The sequence below is a fragment of the Dama dama genome, chromosome 11, assembly GCF_033118175.1.
Source record: "Dama dama isolate Ldn47 chromosome 11, ASM3311817v1, whole genome shotgun sequence".
In the NCBI taxonomy this organism is placed as follows: domain Eukaryota; kingdom Metazoa; phylum Chordata; class Mammalia; order Artiodactyla; family Cervidae; genus Dama; species Dama dama.
Window position 1 is genome coordinate 92,246,482 of NC_083691.1, and position 22,519 is coordinate 92,269,000.

The following is a 22,519-nucleotide window of genomic DNA, read 5'->3' on the forward strand; positions in this document are numbered from 1 at the left end:
GCATTTGTTTGTTTGTGAGTCTGTCTCTTGCCTTTTGCTTTATAAACTTCTTGATGCTCCTGAAATATACAGTCCGGTCCATGGTAGGGTAAGAAACTACCCCAGAATTAAGTGGCATGAAGCAGGAATCGTTTTATTAATATTATGCTCATGGAGTCTTGGACCTGGAAGTCAGGAAGGAAACAGCATGAGTAGGTAGCTGGTCTCTGCTCTTTGACGTTAGGGCCTCAGCTGGGAGGTCCCAAAAGCTGGAGGTAACTCGATACAGGGCTGGAATTCTCGCAGGGCTCCTTCACTCACTCACTTGGCAGGTTGATGCCCACTCTTGGCTGGAACCTCAGCCAGAAAAGTCCAGAACATCTTCATGTGGCCTTTCCAGATAGGCTGCATTTCCTCACAGCCTGGTAGCGGGTGCCAAACGTGGGTGTCCCGGAGAACCAGGAAGAAGCTGTATTGTCTTTTATGATAGATTTGAAAACCATGACAATGGCGCTTCCACCACTGTCGCAGACTCACCCCAGTTCAAGGGGAGGGAACATAAACCCCACCTCTCCATGGGAGAAGTGCATGCGGGTGAGGGGTTGTGATGGCCATCTTTGGAGAATAAAATCTGCCACCCCTGCTAAGCACTGGGTGTGTACAGATGGCACTCTTGAATTCTGAAGGTTGAGCAAGGGTGGTGTGTGAGGAAGGGTCTTGAGGGAGGGGTATGATCAACAGCAGATTGTAGAGTGGAGAAAAGATGGGGGGCAGCGGCGGGGACTAGGGAGCTACTCTCAAGGTGGACAGTTAAAAAGTGTGCACACGCAAGGCCCCAGCTAGGAGGGTGAGAAGGGAGAGGGAGGAGATTGAATAAAGAGACATTCACGTTTAGAATTGTGTGGACCTGGTCACTGGGCACATTGGAAGAACATGGGTGATGTCTGCACTGGGGACAGAGCTTTTGGAGGTGGGACAGGGAGTTTGGTCCATTTGAGAGAGGCTGCTCTCAGTGGGCCTGTAGCATGTTCCAGGGGCTGGAAGCAGCTGGAGGCCAAACTTTAAGGAGCATCCTCAGAGCAGTGCTTGCCACAGCCCAGAGGGGAATGAGAAGTGAGGAGAAAGTGTGGAGGGCTGCAGGGTTAGGGCATGTCTAGCTGGGACTTTGAAAGGGCCTCCATCCTCCTCCCACATTGTCCAGTGTCTTGCTAGTCCACTAACTTGTCCAATAACAGCTTGGTTTCCTTTTCAATACTCCCTGCTTGTTCGGAGGACAGGATTCGATGCATTTTTAATTGAAGTATCTCTCCGTATTAAAACTTTTTCCTAAATTGAACCGAAGTCGTCTTTCTCAAGCTTTACCTGTTTTCTGACTCCACCTCTTAGGGCCACTCGAAACAGGTTAAATTTTATTCCCAAATGATCGGTCCTCAGATCTTCTTGAGTTTTGTCTTCTTCAGAACCAGAAGGGACCTGCTTCTCTTGTGGTTTTGAACTGTTCTGCTTGCTCTGTCTCTGTGCCCCTCACTGCCCAGGCACAGCTGGGCTGTCGCTGCCGCTGTAGGTCCGGTTCCCGGCAGGTCCCGTGTGCGTGTCCACCTGCAGATAGGTTGGTTGGGACCTGTTAGTAGACTGTGAAATCAACCTGCAAGGAAGAGGAGGGGAGGGATTTGTGTATCTAGTACGGGGAAATACTGTTTTGTAAACCTGTCATATGTATTTAAGAATCTAATGGATCACAGTGTAAAATGTGTTTCTTACTGTTGGTGGTATCAATGGTAAAGAAGTTTGGAGAAACCTTGAGTAATAAGACCTTCTGAAGTTGCCAGATCACATCACATTGAGTATACCGTCAGTAAGTCTTTCCCCCTCCTGATTACTAAGATGTTTTCACGAACACTACTGCCACTGCTCTGTGCTGCTTCCATCTTTGACTTGCAGAGATGTGTTTTAGGACCTTGTTTACCCTGTTAGATCTTTTTCTCTCCTGCCTGTTGACCTTTTGGCCTGGTCCTGTCACTTGTCTATTTAATAAGTGTGCCTTCACTATCATTATTAATAAACATGTTGACCAGGACAGTTCTGAGGACAGAGCCCTGTGGCAGACCACTGAAGACCGCCCCCCCCCCCCCCCCAGTACACCCCCGACTTGTACTCTGGGTATGGTTATTCAGCCGTTGGTGAGCCAACCCAGCCAGCCCATCGTTTCCTGAAGCTGGCCCTCAGAGGAAATCACAGCCAACCTTGTGGAACTTGGATGTCTGCAGCCTGATTCACAAACCCAGGGCCCTGGCAAATAACACAAATGAATGAAGTGCTAATTAATTTGAGCAGTTAATAAATAATCCCTGACTCCTGGCCTTGGTTTAAAGGAGGCGATGTGAAAAATGCGACTGGGCGTGAGCTGGAGAAGTAGTCAGTGCTCAGTTGTAGACAAAGTTGCCAGACAGGAGTGTGGGCCTTCAAGAATATCTGGGCTTCTTGTGAAATTTGATTTTTTTTCCCAAACAAAAACCAAACAAAACAGACTGTGGCAGATTTGGCTTGCAGCCCTTGCATTTGTGACCTGTGACCTCCTCATCTCTTGGTCTGGTGACTACATAAAATAAGGCACTGATTACTTGGGTGTAGATGGTTGATGGCTGTCCTTGAACCTGACTCCTTGAGGTCCCTTCAGCTACCTACTCAGGACTCTGACCTGGACTGATCTCACCCAGTGTAGTGAAAGTTGGGGATGACACTGGCTCTTTACCTCACCTGTTGGTACCTTCTCCTGATGGCAAGTTTCTTCCAGGATCACTGGAAGAGTGTGTCAGTGGGCTCCCTTGGCTGAGAAGACTGAAATTTAGAGGCTCTTAAAATGTTCTACCTATCTTTGCTTCACTTTACTCTTATCTATATCTACTGTTCCTTTTCTTTTCGGTCCAAAGAGTATTTTCCTTCCCCGGGAATTCATAGGCACAGGAGTGGGCCTAACTCTTCCTTGTTCTTATTCATACACCCAAAGTAACTTTTTAAAATTTTTTTAGTTGTTTTGACTATTTTGGAGAAGCCTCTGCTCCATACAGCATTAGTTGTCCTGACACTGTTTCTGTAAATCCCTGCTAATCTCTCGTGTTTCTTCTTGGTTGTACATACTTCTTCTGTCTTTTATAGGTAAACATGTAAAATTTGACCACTTCAAATTTTGTAGCCTTTGCAACCACATTCAGTTCAGTTCTGTCACTCAGTTGTGCCAACTCTTTGCGACGCCATGAACTGCAGCACGCCCGGCCTCTCTGTCCATCACCAACTCTCGGAGTTTACCCAAGCCCACGTCCATTGAGTCAGTGATACCATCCAACCATCTCATCCTTTGTCGTCCTCTTCTCCTCCTGCCCTCAATCTTTCCCAGCATCAGCGTCTTTTCAAATGAGTCAGCTCTTCTCATCAGGTGGCCAAGTATTGGAGTTTCAGCTTCAGCATCAGTCCTTTCAGTGAATATTCAGGACTGATTTCCTTTAGGATGGACTGGTTGGATCTCCTTGTAGTCCAAGGGATTCTCAAGAGTCTTCTCCAACACCACAATTCAAAAGCATCAATTCTTCGGCACTCAGCTTTCTTTATAATCCAACTCTCACATCATGACCACTGGAAAAACCATAGCCTTGACTAGACAGACCATTGTAGACAAAGTAGTGTCTCTGCTTTTCAATATGCTGTCTAGGTTGGTCATAACTTTCCTTCCAAGGAGTAAGTGTCTTTTAATTTCATGGCTGCAGTCACCATCTGCAGTGATTTTGGAGCCCAAGAAAATAAAGTCAGCCACTGTTTCCACTGTTTCCCCTTCTATTTGCCATGAAGTGATGGGACCAGATGCCATGATCTTAGTTTTGTGAATATTGAGCTTTAAGCCAACTTTTTCACTCTCCTCTTTCACCTGCATCAAGAGGCTCTTTAGTTCTTCTTCACTTTCTGCCATAAGGGTGGTGTCATCTGCATATCTGAGGTTATTGATATTTCTCCTGGCAATCTTGATTCCAGGTGCTTCCTCCAGCCCAGCGTTTCTCATGATGTACTCTGCATATAAGTTAAATAAGCAGGGTGACAATATATAGCCTTGACGTACTCCTTTTCCTATTTGGAACCAGTCTGTTGGTCCATGTCCAGTTCTAACTGTTGCTTCCTGACCTGCATACAGGTTTCTCAAGAGGCAGGTCAGGTGGTCTGGTATTCCCATCTCTTTCATAATTTTCCACAGTTTATTGTGATCCACACAGTCAAAGGCTTTGGCATAGTCAATAAAGCAGAAATAGATGTTTTTCTGGAACTCTCTTGCTTTTTTGATGAGCCCACGGATGTTGGAAATTTGATCTCTGATTCCTCTGCCTTTTCTAAAACCAGCTTGAACATCTGAAAGTTCACAGTTCACGTATTGCTGAAGCCTGGCTTGGAGAATTTTGAACATTACTTTACTAGCGTGTAAGATGAGTGCAATTGTGTAGTAGTTTGAGCATTCTTTGGCACTGCTTTCTTTGGGATTGGAATGAAAACTGACTTTTTCTAGTCTTATGGCCACTGCTGAGTTTTCCAAATTTGCTGGCATATTGAGTGCAGCCCTTTCACAGCATCATGTTTCAGGATTTGAAATAGCTCAACTGGAATTCCATCACCTCCACTAGCTTTTTTTGTAGTGATGCTTCCTAAGGCCCATTTGATTTCACATTCCAGGATGTCTGGCTCTAGGTGAGTGATCACACCATCGTGATTATCCAGGTCGCGAAGATCTTTTTTGTACAGTTTTTATGTGTATTCTTGCCACCTCTTCTTAATATCTCTGCTTCTGTTAACCACATTAGTGTAGGGTTTAAAGTAGGAAGGAGGGGAGAACTGGGTGTTCAGCTGCATTTCTAGAGGAAAGGTATTTGTTCCTAGTTCCTAGTTCTGCAAGATTGTCTTCCACCAGGGTCAGGGAAAGGTTGATGTATTCCATGGCCTATGGGCGTGTATGGTGGACTAGGTGGGAGGCACAGACGTTATTAAGATTTGGCTCTTGTCTTGAAGGAACTACCTACCATCTAGTGGGGGGAGGCAGCTACTTGGTGTGTGGTAAGTACTAATAGAAGCATGTATAAGTTACTGGGGGAACATCAGGAAGGGAGCACTCGCTGGCCAGTCTGCCAGCCAGGTCAAAGAGGAGGTGACATCGAGCTGATGCTTGTGGAAGAAGCCAAAGAGACCTCAGAGAGGCTGGGAATTAGAACTGCATGTGCAAAGCTCAGAAAAGCATATTAGAAAAGCATGAAGGTCCCTTGTGGCCAGAACTGGGCAAATGACGAGAACGAGGTGGGAACCATTAGGCTGGGTCTTCTGCTCACCTCCCAAAGGCCAGTCCCAATCCCAGCTTCCCACCGCCGCTTTGGAGCCCATGATGGCTCTGTCTGACCATCTAAGGACTCGTATCATTTAACATCTGCTCAATATACTTTATGTTCTACCTGAGGGACTAATTTGTTTAACTTTTTATTTTGATAGAATTTTAAAACTTACAGAAGAGATTAAAGAAGAGTACTTAGGGCTCCCATGTACCCAAATTGTTTACATTTTACCTTATTTGCTTTATCATTTTGTCTGTGTGTGATATTTTAATATACGCATGTAATTTTTGACTGAGCCATTTGAGATTAAGTTAGAGACACCGTTTGTCCCTAAGTACTTCAGTGTGTATGTGTTCTAAGGACAAGGACATTCTTTTATACAATCATAGTATAATCATCTTGTCAAGAACACAGAGATTGCTATGATATGTTCTTATCCACATCCGTATTGAAATTTCATCCGGTGTCTCAGTCAGGTACTTCATAGCTGTGTTTCCCCAGTCCATGATCATGCATTCTGCTGTCCTGTCTTTTAGTCTGATGTCAGCTGGGAGAGGTGTTTGCTTTTCTTGTCTTTGAAATTTTTGGAGAGAACAACCCAGATGCTTTCTAGCCTGCCCTTTAGTCTCAATTCATCTGATGTTTCCGCATGATTAAGTTTAGGTTATATGTTCTGGTTGCAGGTCTGTGTGAGTATTATATCCTCCTCCTCAATGTAGCATGTCAAGAGGCACATGATGTTGGTTTATCACATGGTGATAACTTTGATCATTTGGTAAAAGTGGTGTCTGCCAGATTTCTAAGTTGCTATTGTAACTAAGTCATTTTTAGAGAGTTGTTTTGCCAAGCTTTCATCTGCTATTCGTAGCCTCCACTGATGAGTTTCCGTATCCTTCTCTGTTTTGTTTGCATTCTACTGCAAGGAAGAGCTTTCCCTTCCAGTGGGGTGAACTCATGCGAACCCACTTCTGCCTCTTTGCCTTCCCTTTAACTTGCTGGGCCGGAGCCCCAGCCCACTTCCTCTTGTGTTCTCCCCCTTTGGTGTCCTTCGGGTGGACGTCAGCCGAATAATGCTGGTTCCTGGGATTGGGAAGAAGCTTGGATCTTCTTCCCAGCAAGAACTCGCTTGTCATCGGCGTGAATGGCTTGGTGTGGGGCTAAACACAGGCTGTATGGGGGTGATCAGAGCTTCCTCAGGCCTGGGGCTGGGCTAGGAAGGTCGTCCCATCAGCCCCCTGTGCTCAGCCTGGGCTGGAGTGAGGACAGTAACAGGCCAAGAAAAGAACGGTGGATTCCTTCCCACAAGAAGCCACACTGGCCCCTTGTCCAGACTGCATTTGTTAGTTAGAGGTGCCTGTTCCCTGCCCGTCACACACACGTCGCCCTGCTGGTGCGTTGTCACGTGGCTCCTCCCGGCAGAAAGCAAAGCTTCTGGTGTCACTTCAGTCATCGTCGAAGACCTTTACGTGTGTCCTCAACAGATGCTTGGTTTCAGGGGCCTTTCATCGGTGTGATCAGTATGAGACCCAGAAAGGACCTGAGCACATTTAATGTCCACATTAGGATCTGCTAGAGATCCGCTTCTGTGGTGCAGCCCGCTGGGAGAGGTGGTGTGCGGCGATGTGCTGGGCTCAGGCTCTGTCAGAAGACAGGGAGGGCTGGCGGAAAGCAGGGCTAGGTGTGCCTGTCACTGGTGTGGCACAGAACAGTGCTTTTCATGTATCGTGGCTCATCTTCTTCCCTTTTCTTCCTCCTCCCCTCTCTCTCTCTCCAGACAGGCTCAGAGCTCAGCCCAGTTGATGGACCTGTTCCAGGTCAGATGGACTCAGGGCCAGTGTACCATGGGGACTCACGGCAGCTAAGCGCCTCAGGGGCGCCGGTCAATGGTGCTAGAGAACCTGCTGGACCCAGCCTGCTGGGTGCTGGGAGTCCTTGGCAAGCAGACCAGAAGCCCGGCTGGGACACGGCCCCAGGACCAGCTCACACCGCTCGCCTGGAAGATGCCCACGACCTGGTGGCCTTTTCGGCTGTGGCCGAAGCTGTGTCCTCTTATGGAGCCCTTAGCACCCGGCTCTATGAAACCTTCAACCGTGAGATGAGTCGTGAGGCTGGGAACAACAGCAGGGGACCCAGGTCCGGGCCTGAGAGCTGCTCTGCCAGCAGTGAAGACCTTGACACGCTGCAGGCGGCCCTGGCCCTTGCGCGGCATGGCATGAAACCGCCCAACTGCAACTGCGACGGCCCGGAGTGCCCTGACTACCTCGAGTGGCTGGAGGGGAAGATCAAGTCTGTGGTCGTGGAGGGAGGTGAGGAGCGGCCTCGGCTCCCAGGGACTCTGCCTTCTGGGGACGCTGGCCTCCCGGCGCCCATCACTGGGCCACTCCTCAATGCCGAGGTCCCCCAGATACCTCCTCTGGAGGGCCTGCCCTTGTCCCAGAGTGCCCTGAGCATCGCCAAGGAGAAAAACATCAGCCTGCAGACCGCCATTGCCATTGAGGCCCTCACACAACTCTCCTCTGCGCTCCCCCAACCTTCTCACGCCACCTCCCAGGCTTCTTGCCCGCTTCCCGAGGCCTTGTCCCCTCCTGCCCCTTTCAGATCTCCCCAGTCCTACCTCCGGGCTCCCTCGTGGCCTGTGGGCCCTCCTGAAGAGCACCCGTCCTTTGCTCCTGACGGCCCTGCCTTCCCTGCAGCAACTCCGAGAACAGAGTTTCCTGAGGCCTGGGGCACCGACACCCCGCCGGCAACTCCCCAGAGCTCGTGGCCCATGCCTCGCCCAAGCCCTGACCCCATGGCTGAACTGGAGCAGTTGCTGGGCAGTGCCAGCGATTACATCCAGTCAGTATTCAAGCGGCCCGAGGCCCTGCCCACCAAGCCCAAGGTCAAGGTTGAGGCGCCCTCGTCCTCCCCGTCCCCCGTTCTCCAGAGGGAGGCGCCCACCCCGTCCTCGGAGCCCGACACCCACCAGAAGGCCCAGACGGCCCTGCAGCAGCACCTCCACCATAAGCGCAGTCTCTTCCTGGAACAGGCCCATGACGCCTCCCGCCCGCCGCCCTCCGAGCTTCCTGCTCCTGGCTGGTGGGCGCCACCCAGCTCACCTGCCCCTCGGCCTGCCGACAGACCACCCAAGGAGAAGAAGAAGAAGCCCCTGGCACTGGCTGGAGGCCCCGTGGGAGCCGACAGAGCTGGCCCTGGGGTCAAGCCCGGTGTCCGGAAGCCTGTCCACATCAAGAAGTCCAGGCCACGAGAAGCGCAGCCCCTCTTCCCGCCTCTGCGGCAGATCATCCTGGAAGGACTGAGGCCCCCAGCCTCTGAGGACGTGCAGGCTCACCCACCTGCCCCCGTCCCCGCCTCACAGGGCTCTGTTGTCCCCCTGCCCCCAGAACCTTCTCTTGCGCTATTTGCACCTAGTCCCTCCGGGGACAGCCTGCTGGCCCCTACTCAGGAAATGAGGTCTCCCAGCCCCGTGGCAGCCCTGCACCCAGGCTCCACTGGCCCTCTTCCCCCTGCTGACGACAAGCTGGAAGAGCTCATCCGGCAGTTTGAGGCTGAATTTGGGGATAGCTTTGGGCTTCCTGGCCCCCCGTCTGTGCCCATTCAGGACCCTGAGAACCAGCCAACTTGTCTCCCAGCCCCCGAGAGCCCGTTTGCCACCCGCTCTCCCAAGCAAATCAAGATCGAGTCTTCAGGGGCTGTGACTGTGCTCTCAACCACCTGCTTCCATTCAGAGGAGGGAGGCCAGGAGGCCACACCCCCCAAGGCCGAGAACCCACTCACACCCACCCTCAGTGGCTTCCTGGAGTCGCCTCTCAAGTACCTGGACACACCCACCAAGAGTCTGCTGGACACACCTGCCAAGAGAGCCCAGGCCGAGTTCCCCACCTGTGATTGTGTGGGTAAGTCCTTCTGGCTGTCAGGGAAGGGCAAGGGGATGAGGCCTGGTGGGCTTGGATTTCTAGGCTCTGACTTTGATTTGAGAAACATCTGCTGTGTGCTGGCCCCCACACTGGGCCCTGTGGACACAGAAGTGAGCGTGCAGTCTAGTGGAGAAGACACTGAAGGAAAGTGAACATGATGCGGGTGGTGTATCATGTGTCAGTGGTGGCGCTTTGTTGTACAGATTGAGGTGAAGGCATCATGGTAGCCTTCCTGCGGGAGGTGGTGCTTGTGCTGAGGCCTGCAGGCCTGTCAGGAGGATGTGCCGAGAAGAGGCAACAGCTTGGTGGCCGTGACAGGGTAAGGCCTATTTAGGCGGCTCTTGGCCTGGGAAAGCGAAAGGGGAGGAGTCTGTGTGGGGATGAATGAAAGGCGGCTTGAGAAGCAGGCAGGGACCAGGTCTTGCACGCAGGGCCCAGGGAGCCACGCTTGGGAGTTTGGCCTGATCTTACTGGTGATATATAATGAGCTCCTGAGGGTTTTAAAGCAGCAATCTCCAGCTTGTGCTTCTGAAAGACTATTCCAGCTTGTGGGGAGGAAAGATGGATGGGGGAGCCTGTAAGAAAAGTATTACTGTGAGCCAGGCAAGAAATAACAAGGGCCTGGACTGAAACAGTAGGTGGGGAGAGGCCGCAGAGTTAGTGACCTCTGAGGAGGGGCTCTGGGGGTGTGGACAGCTCAGGTCTCTGGCTTGGTGGTAGTGGGCTCTGAAAACACACGTGTGGGGAAGTGATGAGTTCTGTTTGGACAGCCTGAGTTGCAGGGGCAGAGAGACTGTAGATCAGGCCCTCAGTTACATTTGGATGTAGTTAATTTCAGGCGATGGTTGAATCCATGGTGTGGTTAAGAGCACTGAGGAATTAAGTCTGTTTCTGAGCCTTGCCTTCTGGAATAGAAGCAGGGCACCAGGCCCCTGGGTGGCTGCTCCGGGGGATTTCGCTGTCTCGGGGGAGGTCATGGATGCCTCAGGAAACTCCAGGTCCACTCTAGAATGTGGATCTCTGCTCCTTCCTGAGCATTCCATAAAAGATGTGCATGTGTCAGATGTTGGCCAAGAAACACATTGATACTGATGATAAGCATGTTGAATTGTTGTGATTTTATGATACACTAATAGATCTTATGAGAAGGCTGTCTTCTCTGCTTGTTTAAATAAAATGTTTGGTCAGTTTTGTGATTTGTTGGGCTGTTGTATCCCAGTTGGTAAGGAGAAGCTGGGCTGTCCTGCCTGCTCCAGCCATCCCAGACTCCTGGGGTACAAGACAGTGGGGCTGGTGACAAAGAAATCTCTTGAGGAACAAGGAAAAGTTGGCCTCAGTGCTCCAATCCAAGGGTGAACAGAGGAGCAGTGTCCTGCCAAAGGCTCACAAGCATGCTCTAAGATTGTGGTTTCCACTGAGGGCCGACCCTCTTCATTATTGGGTCTAATAATGATGTGACTTTGAGGGCCCCTTATTTCCCAGCATTTGGAGAGACTTGTTCCGATCACAGGAATTAGGGGGCCCCCTTTCTCTCTTCATGTTTGTAGATGTCTGGCCTGTCTTCCTTGTGTTTAGGGCCTCATTTGCTGTTTCTCTTCCTCCAGGGAAGGAGATATTTTTATATGGGACTGAGGACATAGTTGATCCATAATAAGTATTTAATTGTGGAATTCAGTGATACAGATACTGGGATGAAATACTATGTTTGGTAAAGCTGATTTTTTTAAACTTGAATTTTAATCCCATCTTCCTCATGCCTGAAATGATAGGGATAGTAGTACCCTGTCACCAGGGTTTATCTGAGCTTTAAATTAGTTAATATATGTAAAGCATTTAGGACTGTGTCTGGCATGTAAGAAGCACTGTAAGAGTGCTTAGCTGTTATCAAGCTGTTATCAAGTGCAAAACAGCAAGAAAAGGATGTAAAAACATATATATTATGAAGGAAGAAAAGTGTTGGCTGTTACTTTATTCATTAGTCATTTATTGTTTACCTAGCCCAGTCCTAGTGACCAATAGGATAAAAATTAAGAGAAACGGTTTACCTTCTAAGGACGTCTTGGTTTGCTTAAAGAGACAACGTAAATGATGAAATGCCCAGTGGCCCAGTCAGTAGCTATCACAGCCAAGTGCCTGTGCTGTTATATGGAAGTGGTTGAACTATCATAGTGCTCTGAAACACCAGGCCTGGTTGTCATCATGGAGGGCAGTGCGTTGCTTAGGAAACTACCTTTCGGAGCCGGGCTTTGGAAACTGTAGTGAACATAGGTGGGGTGACATGAGAAGGTAGCCACGCTAGCCTGAGGAATTCATGAGCGTGGTTAAGGAGCAGGCTTGTAGGACCCAAGGCACCAGCTCACGGTGGACCTGAGCCCTCAGAGCGCCCCTGCATTCTTAGGCCAGAGGAGCCCCCCAGTGGATAGGACAAGATTCAGCTGGAAGCTCGTGAGCCAAAGCTCAGAGAAAACCAGTGTGGCAACAGTGGCAACCTGTTGCCAGGCAGGGTTGGGGCGGGGCGGTGGCAGGGGCAGTGGGCAAGAGGTAAGAGGAGCTCTACTCCGTTTGTATTTTATTTACATGTAATACAGATAAAATATTTGTATGCTATCTAATGCTAAACAAAGAATTAGAACCAAACCCACCTTGTGTTGTTAAATGTTAAATTATGGAAAAATGCTAAAAATGAAAACAGCAGATGCAAAAAGTATTTAAATGATCAGCTCACCTAGGGTTAAAGAAAGAATAGGGAGGGGACTTCCCTGGTGGTCAAGTGGCTAAGACTCCATGTTCCCAATGCAAGGGGCCTGGGTTCAGTCCCTGGTCAGGGAACTAGATCCCACGTGCTGCAACTGAAGATCCTGTTTGCCACAGTTAAGACCTCGCACGGTCAAATAAAATAAATACCTTTCAAAAAATAGAGAAAAGCTTAGGAAGAAATACATCAACAGTGGAATTAAAATTCAAGTTTAAAAAAATTAGCTTTACCAAACATGAGATCTCATCCCAATATCTGTATCATTGAATTCCACAATTAAAATATTTATTATGGATCAACTATGTCCTCAGCCTCATATAAGAATATTTCCTTCCCTGGAGGAGGAGAAACAGCAAATGAGGCCCTAAACACAAGGAAGGCAGGCCAGACATCTACAAACATGAAGAGAGAAAGGGAGGGACCCCCAATTCCTATGATCAGAACAGATCTCCTCCAAATGCTGGGAAATAAGGGGCCCTAAAAGTCACTTCTGTCAGACTGGGGGGTACTTTTCTCTCATTATATTTTCTGACTTTTCTCTAATGAAATATGTATTTTATAACCAAGAAATGTTTTTGGAAATGCCTCCTCCTAGAAGTGGCCCAGAAGATGGATTGGTGAAGAGTGATTACCTTGTGGCAGGAGACCAGTTAGGAAGCTGTTGAGAATAACAGTAAGAACTACAACAGTAGTAATGAAGTAGTATAGGAAAAGCTTGCTCTGTTCCAGGCACGGTGCCAGGCTCTGCTTTGCAATGATTACCTCATTTAATCCTCTGTAACATCTGTATGAAATAGATACTATCAGTAGTTCCGTCATAAAGATGTTTTTTCATTTCTTGATGTTTCCTGCAATTTCTTGCAAAATTGGATTCAGTGACTTTTCCAAGTCAAAGAGCTAGCATGGTGGAAGTAAGATTTGAACCTAGGCAGGTGGACCACTGTGATTACTGTGATTAAAATTGTGTCACTGAGAAATAAGTCCAACTAAAATGGTGGTGTTAGGAATGGAGAGGGCCGAAGAAGGAAGGATTCACTTGGAAACAGTTTCTGGAGGTGCTGAGGTTTTTGTTGAAGTCTGGACAGGTGGCTTGGCAGAATTCAGCTGGTGTGGTGGAATTTATCTCTGTGAACTCAAGCTTGGGACAAGGGTTGGGAATGAAGCTTGTTCACTCTGGGATTAATGTCAGATGGGAGCCATCTCATATTCCAGAAACTCAGCCTCTCAACAGTGGTATGTAGAAAGGTGCAGACTGCAGGAAGCACTTTCTGTAGAAGTGCCGGTGAAATTTGGGGATGCCATTAAGCTCTCATAACAGACGATTTATGTATGGGAACAACTTTATAAAAACTTGAAAAGGTCTTAGAGCATAGCAACAGAAACCTAATGTTCAAGCTCCACGGTGATTTTTGCCGCATAAGAAACTTTGGCCAGTATGGGCACCGCTAGCTAACCAGTAACCCAAGCACCAAGAGCATCGTTTTGCACTTGTATGGAGATTACAGGTTTTCTGAAGGCATGGCTGGGATTCATCTCTACTTGTTCTCTGAATCTTGAAATACTGCAATTAAAGGTACCTCTTGGGGCTTCAAAAAAATAAATTTAAAAGACATGAAAGGAGATGCTTTACTCCAAAAGGTAGTATGATATGTACAGACTTGGGTAAACATGGCCCAAATTGAAGTTCTGTATTGAATTATTGGGAGAAGAGAATATTGACGCATTTGTAGTATTTGGGAGCACACACTGGAGACTCTTCTAACCACCACTTACCCTTCCTGTGACAGTCTGTCGGAGGCAGGATGATGCACTGCAGTGACTGTTGACTAGGCCCTTTATGTGTTTTATCTATTCTCAGAAATGGGGACATTCACAGGGAAACCAGCTTAGGACAGGGAATGAGTCCAGATGATGTTTTTGTGGGAAAAGCATTCTTTGAGATTATCTGCTCGTCATTTTATAGGTAAGGAGGTGTGTTAACTTTCATATCTTGTCCTGCTGTCTGTGAGGAGTAGTCCACAGGTAGATGGAGACATATAAATGACATTGAAAACAGGAAATTCAGACAGATTTTAGAGGTTGTTTTCATAGGAATGCTGTATTTTTGTTCAGTTGACCATCTTGCCCTAAAGTAATAGCCAAAGATCAATTCAAGAAAAACATCTCCTTGTCTTCCCTGGTGGCTTAGTGGTAAAGAGTCCGCTTGCTGATGCAGGAGATACAGTTCCGATCCCTGGTCTGGGGAGATCCCACATGCCTCAGAGCAGCTAAGCACATGTGCCACAGCTCGGGAGCCTGGGAACCCTGGAGCCCGTGCTCTGCCATGAGAGACGCCACCTCGATGACACATCCGCGCGCCACGGCTGGAGAGCAGCCTCTGCTCGCAGCAGCTAGGGAAAGCCTGCAAGGCAGCGAAGACCCAGCACAGCCGCAAACAGATAAATAAAATATAAAAAGGAAAGCTGCTGCTCTGCCTGGAACATGGTGGAAGTTTGGCTGGGGGGCGAATGTTGTCCAGCAGATGTAGCTGATCGCAGTATCCATGGGGTGACTTCAGTGTGAACCACAGTTTTGAATGGGAGACACAGAAACTTATCTCTGTTTATAGTGAAGTCTGTTTCCCGTAAGTTTCCTGCTGCATCAGGTCTCAGCTGTGGCGCGGGGGATCTTCATTACCTCATGTGGGATCTTTCCTTGCAGCACACGGACTCCATAGCTGTGACACATGCACTCAGGAGCGCAGTGCGAGGACTTCGTTGCTCTGGCGTGTTAGTTCCCCGACCAGGGAGTGAATTCACGTCTCCTGCATTGCAAGGCAGATTCCCAACCATTGGACTACTAGGGAAGTCCCAATTTCCTATGGTTTTTATGAGAATATAGTTTCCTTCTTTGCATGAAGTTTGATATGAAAAAGAACTTCATCTCTTTTAAAGGTCCTTCCCTGGTGGCTCAGATGGTAAAGAATCTGCCTGCAGTGTGGGAGACCTGGGTTCGATCGCTGGATCAGGAAGATCCCCTGGAGAAGGAAATGGCAACCCACTCCAGTATTCTTGCCTGGAGAATTTCATGGACAGAGGAGCCTGGCAGGCTACAGTTCATGGGGTCTTTTACATTTTTTTTTTATTTTTGGCAATAGAATATTTGTATACCAGTATATAGTGGGGAATCTGACTGTATAGTAGGTCGGAGGGACTCAGAAAGAACTTCTGTGTTGTCTTATCTGAGTTTTAAAGGATACATAGAGTCTAGTAGATTAATAGGGAGAAGGTAGAGTGTTCTGGGCAGAGGGACATGAAGATTATAGAGATGGAAACCACATGAAGATGTGCAGATGAGAAAGCGTGGAGAAATACAAGTAGTTCTGGTGTGACTGGTGTGTTAGGTGGAAGAGTGGGAGTGGCTGGGGAGGAGAGTTTCGGGGGAAGAGGGGATGATACCAAAGGCAGAGAAACCAGTTTGCAAGCTCAGGCAAGAAATAATGTGTGCCTAAAGTAAGAATGACATTGAGTAGGAGGGAAGAAGAGGAGGGGTGCATAAAAGAAAGGATGAGAAGAATTAACTGGTTCAGTGGCCTGTTGAATGTAGAAGTAAAGAAGCAGTCACGGATGACTCCTGAGGTTCCGGGTGGATGACTGGGTGATGGTGGTGCTATTCACCAGGATCTGACTTACTGGCAGGGAAGCAAGTTTGGGCATCTGCCTTTGAGGTGTCTGTGGGACCAGCCGGGGTGCACTTCGTTGGATCTGGGAGTCGGAAGCTCTTCAGCAGACTGATGGTAGTTGAAGTCACAATTATAGACATTTCACCAGGCTGACTATGTAGATCAAAAACGGAGGATACTAACTTTCATGGCAGAGAATCTCACACAGGAGGCCCTGAGGGAAGTGTGGAAGAGATGTGGGAAGTATAATTGAGGAGAGGATAGGTTACAACAAACAGATAGTTAGGGAGAGCTAACAGCATCACTGCTGAAGATGGGTCAGGATTTAATGCCAGGTTCTTCTTTGTCTTACATGATTTGTTGTTATATGCATGCTCGTCTTTTCAGTTAAATCCCAGGTTCCTTAAGAACAGGAACTGAACGTTGTATTTCTAAAGCATCTAGACTGCTGCTGATTTTATGGTGGTGCTCCACATATTTTGTGGTCAACTGATTGGCCTCATTTTACCTCTATATTAAGTTCTACAAAGATATCGGATAGATTTGGGCATGATCTCCTTACCTTTCATCTTTATCATCAGTGAGTGTGCCCATTGTTATGGAAGTGTTTCTGTCTGCCACCAGCAGGCCCAGTTTGCTGCTCATGAATTCACAGGCAGATGACCGAGATTTTAAAGAAGTTCATCTGGCGCACCTGATCCAGGATGGGGCCCAACCATCTGCCTGTGAGGATTTGTAATTAGCAGGAGGCAACGTTCTAGCAGTTATTGATTTTCATGCAAATGGAATTAGTTACATAAACTTAAGGTGCTTGGCTTTATGTCCACTGAAATTACATCAGGAAACTGAAGTGTTACATAGGATTGCTTGGAAAAAATGGGTACAATAAAACCTTTGTGTGATCTTGACGCCTATGCATTAGTTATCAACCATCTCTCTCTGTCAGTGTTGTAAAGAAAAGAAATGCCTGTGCCTGTATCTATACATGGCTATGAGGTTCCCCAGTGGAACAGTGTGGGTGTCCTGATCTCTGTGTAGAGTGGTGTAGAGAAGGTAGACGTTTCCTTTAGAATTTAAGGACTCCTCTTTCTGTTAGGCAGTAATGAGTAGTTTCTTGTGTTTAATATCTCTTCCTGATAGCACAAAGGATACATTACATTCTTTCCCCAGCCTTGTGCAAAAGTGGAACAGGGCATATTTTTCTATTTTGAGAATAAAATTAAGTGTACAGGGCAAAAAAAAAAAAGCGGACCTAGAGCCACATTAGCATATTCGCGAAAATTGGATTTTGCTCTCCTGAGCTCTACCCCAGAGCTTCCACAGTGTATTTTAGGAAAAAACATCATTTCTCTCACTGCTTAAAGCGAGACGTAAGAGATTTTACTTTAAGAAGAGTTGAACCATTTCCTTGCCCTGTCACTTTATCTCTATGAAGAAGGAGGAAATCCTACACTGGGCACTGAAAGGAAAAATGATGACTTAATAGCAAGGTAGTAGAATATTCCTTTTCTGAAATGTGATGAAAGGAACCAAGACAAACAAAAATAGAAGGGAACATTTTATCAACTGAAATCTGAAAATGGCCCCAGTCTTAAACTGTGAATTCCAAGGGCTATCTGCCAGCTAACAATCAATTTGAATGGAAATAATGATGACACGAGGTGTATACAACTCCCAGTGTCGGGGCGGGGGGGGGGGGGGGGGGGGGGAACAGTGGAGGGTCAGAAGGACTCCACAGCTTGGAAGGATGGGCTGGAGACCACCCATCTAGAAGGCGTGCCCTTAGGGAAGTCGGGAATGCAGATAGGCTCCGTTTCCTATTCTATTCCAGTTTCTGATGGGGTTAATAACCTCCGTTAAGGTCTGGGGTGAGGATGGTTGGCTGGAGAGTTGAGGAACCATATCTTAGGAGCCAGCCTTGGAGCCCAGGGCCAGCAGCACCAAGCAAAGGCCATGGTGCAGAGAAAAATATCTGCTGAACCACCTAACCGACCACAGGGCTATATCTTAACTTGATCAGAGTGACCAGTCCGGTCCTATATGAGAAAATAAACCAGAATCTTAGCATCAGACCAGGGCACAGCCCAAGCCTCCACCCCTAGACATACATACAGATTGAGAGGCATTGGCCCCAGTGAACAGAGAGCATAGAGGTGAAATTTCCCAGTTGCAGCTGTTCACAGCCAGATCCGGATCCTCCTGGGCTGCTGAACTTTTGAGCTAATAATTGAAACCTCTATAACATCTAATTCTCCAAGTTTAGTTTCTAAGGGAAGAATTTGAGTTAGTGTCCAGGTAAACACAGAAGAATAAGGAGATTCTACCCATTCTGCTTTCAGGCAAATGAGTCTAGACTGATGACTGTCAACTGAATGCTGTTTACCTCCTTTTCCCCTCGGGGGGCACCGGGCAAAGTCCGAGGACAGGTTTGGGTATCACAGCCCGTGCGGTTCTACCGGCATCTAGTGGACAGAGGCCAGGGATGCTGCTAACATTCTGCAGCGCACAGGGCACCCCCACCTCCTGCCCCTCCGTGAAGAGTTATCTAGTCCAAAGTGTTAGTAGTGCCAGGGGTGAGGAAGCCAGGAGGCAGACTTCCTCCACTGAATGATTAATTAATAAGTAAAAAATCCAATATGTAACCCATTCAGATTCTGTAGGGGGAAGTGGAAAGATTAACCATAACATTCAAATGAAGACTTATATTAGGAAATAAGAGTTTGAATAACTGATTTATACCTTCAGGGAAGTTCATTGTGAAACCAGAAATGAAAGATGAGCTTCTAGATTAAAATTACAAGGAAGTCACGAGAGGAATGGATTAAACTGTGCAAGAAGCATGCCGTTTCACGAAGCACTTAGAATACATTGGAAGTGGCAAAAAGCAGAATCAGAGTTAAAAAGCAGATCCGTGAGGGGGAGGGACAGGCTTGAAAGATCACTCAGAGTGAGAGTGGAAAATAGAAATGAACACAGTCAGAGTGGAGAGGAGGGATACAGAAGAGAGACAGAAGGGGTCCTCTACACAGACTAGTTCTGTCAGGAATATTGGGAACACTTGCTGCTGTTGCCAACGAAATCATGGAACAAATTGAACAAAGGCAGGAGTCAAAGATAAAATAGAAACTGTTTTTGAAATGAAAGAAAATAAATAAAAATCAGCAGGTAATGATCTGAATGAGTTTCAAGATGAATTTCAAGGATGATGGATTTCCTACCAATAATTAACCAAAAATTAAGTTGGTTATACGTACTTGGTTTTTTAAACTTTTATTTTTTAAAGATATACTTTTTAGATGACCCTGTAATCCCACTCATGGGCATATATCCAGAGAAAAACATGATCCAAAAGGATACATGCACCCCGAGTGTTCATTGCAGCACTGTTTACAATAGCCAAGACATGGAGCAACCTAAGTGTCCACTGACAGAGGAATGGATAAAGAAGATGTGGTACATATACACAATGGAATATTACTCAGCCATTAAAAGGATGAAATACCATTTGCAAAAACATGGACGGACCTAAAGATTGCCATACTGAGTGAAGTAAGTCAGATAGAGAGGGAGAAATACCCCTTATATGTGGAATCGAAAAAGAAATAATACAAATGAACTTACAGAATAGAAAGAGACTCACAGACTTAGAGAACGAACTTATGGTTGCCAGGGTGGGGGCCGGGGAGGGATAGTTAGGAAGTTGGAGATGGACATGTACACATTACTATTAATGTATTTAGAATGGATAACCAACAAGGATCTACTATATAGCATATGGAACTCTGTTCAATGTTACGTGGCAGCCTGGATGGGAGGGGAGTTTGAGGGAGAAAGCATTCTCTTAATTGAAACATATATAGGAAGGTATACAAATCTTAAGCATACCTCAGAGGTACTGCAGATTTGGTTCCAGACCACTGGAATAAAGTGAGTATCACATTAAAGTGAGTCCCATGGAATCTGTGGTTTCCCAGGGCATATAAAAGTTATGTTTGCACTATACTATAGTCTGTTAGGGGTGTAATAGCATTATATATATATAAAATATACATACCTTAATTAAAAATACTTTATTACTAAAAATGCTAAACATCATCTGAGCCTTCAGTGAGTTGTAATCTTTTTGAAACAGTAGCATCAAAGATCACAGATTACCGTAACATATAAAATAATGAAAAAGTTTGACCTATTGTGAGAATTACCAAAATTCAGAGGAAAGCAAATGCTGTTGGAAAAATTGCACTGATAGACTTGCTCATCTTAAGTTTGCAAGAAAGCTTCAGTTTGTTAAAAAAAAACAAAACAAAAACGAACAGTATCTGTGAAGCACAATAAAATGAGGAATGCCTATACAGTTTTACAAAAAGCATGTATTTGTATAACCACATCAAGATCAAGAAACAGAACTTTATTATTTCCCTGGTGGTACAGTGGATAATAATCTGCCTGCCAATGCAGGGGACATGGATTCAGTTCCTTGTCCGGGGAGATTCCACATGTCACAGAGCACCTGAGCCCGTGAGCCACAACTGCCAAGCTCATGAGCCACATCTGCTGAAGCCCACATACCCTAGAGCCAGCAAGCTGCAATTGCTGAAACCTGTGTGCCTAGAGCCTGTGCTGCAAGAGAAACCACTGCAGTGAGAAGCCCGCACTCACTGCAACTAGAGAAAGCTTGCATGTAGCAACTAAGACCCAGTGCAACCACAAATATAAATATTTTTTAAAAAGTGGAGTAATCTCAGCAAAGTTTTTTTTTTTTTTTTTTTTTTTAATAATTTTGTTTATTTTGGGCTGTGCTGGGTCTTGGTTGCTGAAAACAGGCTTTTCTCTAGTTGCAGTGAGCGGGGGCTGCTCTCCAGTTTCAACACGCAGGCTTCTTGTTGTGGCGGCTTCTCGTTGTAGAGCACGGGCTGTAGGGTGCTCAGGCTTCAGTAGTTGCTGCATGCGGGCTGAATAGTTGTGACTCACGGGCTCCAGAGCGCACGCTCAGCAGTTGTGGTCCACAGGCTTAGTTGCTCTGAGGCATGGGAGATCTTCCTGGATCAAGGATAGAACTCATGTCTTCTGTTTTGGCAGCTAGATTCTTTTTAAAAAAAAACACTGTTGAGGGCTTCCCTGGTGGCTCAGTAATAAAGAATCCACCTGCCAGTGCAGGGAACACAGGTTCAATCGCAGGTCTGGGAAGATCCCGCATGCCTTTGAGCAGCCAAGCCTGCACGCCACACTGCTGAGCCCTTGTGCTGCAGCTTCTGAAAGCCGTAGTGCTTGTGCTCCACGACAAGGGAAGCCACCACAACGAGAAGCCCGCGCACTGCAACGAAGAGTAGCCCCCGCTCGCTGCAGCTGGAGAAAGTCCACGCAAAGCAGTGAAAACCCAGTGCAGCCAAAAATAAATAACAGTTTTTTTTTTTTTAAGAAACAGAACTTTACCATCACATCAGAAACCTCTGTATACCCCTACCTGTATATACCTGTATACACCTGACTCCCTAAGTCAAACTGTGGCCTGCAGACCAATTCTGGCTTACAGCTGTGAGCTAAAAACAGTTTTGTTTTTTTTAATGTTTTTATACTGTTTTTTAAAATCAAAAGAAGAATAGTATTTCATGGCTCATGAAAATCATATGATCAGATTTCAATGTCCGTGAAGTCTTAATGAAACACAGTCACGCTCATTTGCTTATGTTCTGTCTGTGGCTGCTTCTGCACTGCTGCTGCGGCTGTTAAGTCACTTCCGTCGTGTCCGACTCTGTGCGACCCCATAGACGGCAGCCCACCAGGCTCCTCCAACCCTGGGATTCTCCAGGCAAGAATACTGGAGTGGGTTGCCATTTCCTTCTCCAATGCATGCATGCATGCTAAGTCGCATCAGTTGTGTCCGACTCTGTGTGACCCCATGGACAGCAGCCCACCAGGCTCCTCTGTCCACAAGATTCTCTAGGCAAGAACACTGGAGTGGGTTGCCATTTCCTTCCTCAGCTTTTGCATTACATTAGCAAAAATGAATAGTTGGTGTAGAGACTGCATGCCCTGCAAAAGCCTTGAATGTTTGCCATCCGGCCCTTAACATAAAAAGTCTGCTGACTCCTGTCCTAAGGTAACTACTCTTCTAACCACATTGATCAGTTTTGCCTGTTCTTAAACTTCACATGTATGTATTCTTTTACATTCTGGCTTGTTTTGTTCAGTATTTGTGAGGTTTATATGTGTGTAGCAATAGCTATTTGCTATACAGTATTCCATTTTATGAATATACCACCGTTTATCCATTAGATTGTTGGTAGTCTTCTGGGTTGTTTCTAGTTTGGGGTTATTATGAGTCATGCTGCTATCAGACATTCTTATATACATCCCTTGGTACGTGCATGTACACACTTATATGCTACCACTGGGTGTGTATATAGGACTGAAATTGTATGCGTTCAGCTTTAGGAGGTACTGTCTGTTTTCCAGAGTGGCTGTAGTAGTTTAAACTCCCGCCGGTAGCACTGCACATCTAAACCAGCAAATGGCATCAGTAGGCTTTCTGCCACTGCGGTAGGTGTATAATCATGTCTTGTTGTGCCTTTCATTTGCATTTCCCTCATGATTAATGTATGTCCTCTTTTGTAGAGTTCAAGCCATTTCCCCATTTCTCTGTTGTGTTTCTTTTTCTTATTGATCAGTAAGGGTTCTTTTTTCTGGATGTGACTTCTTTGTTGGATGTATGAATTGCATTTCTTGGGATATTGAGATTAAATGTTTGACTGAAGAATTCTGTGCCCAGTAAAGTTGCCATTCATGTGTAAAGGCTTCATAAAAACATTTCCAAACATGTTAGAACTCAAATTTTTTGGAGATGAATCTA

The 22,519-nt window shown here is 46.7% G+C and overlaps 1 protein-coding gene across 6 annotated transcripts in view; it reads left to right on the top strand.

The window, feature by feature from the left end:
* TET3 (tet methylcytosine dioxygenase 3) overlaps nt 1-22,519 on the top strand; it is a 111,783-nt gene that overhangs the window by 47,639 nt on the left and 41,625 nt on the right. For all 6 annotated transcript variants that reach the window (XM_061155751.1, XM_061155748.1, XM_061155753.1 and 3 more), the window contains one exon: nt 7,111-9,232. In XM_061155751.1, the coding sequence (XP_061011734.1) occupies nt 7,111-9,232 (2,122 nt within the window). The remainder of the gene's footprint in view (nt 1-7,110; nt 9,233-22,519) is intronic.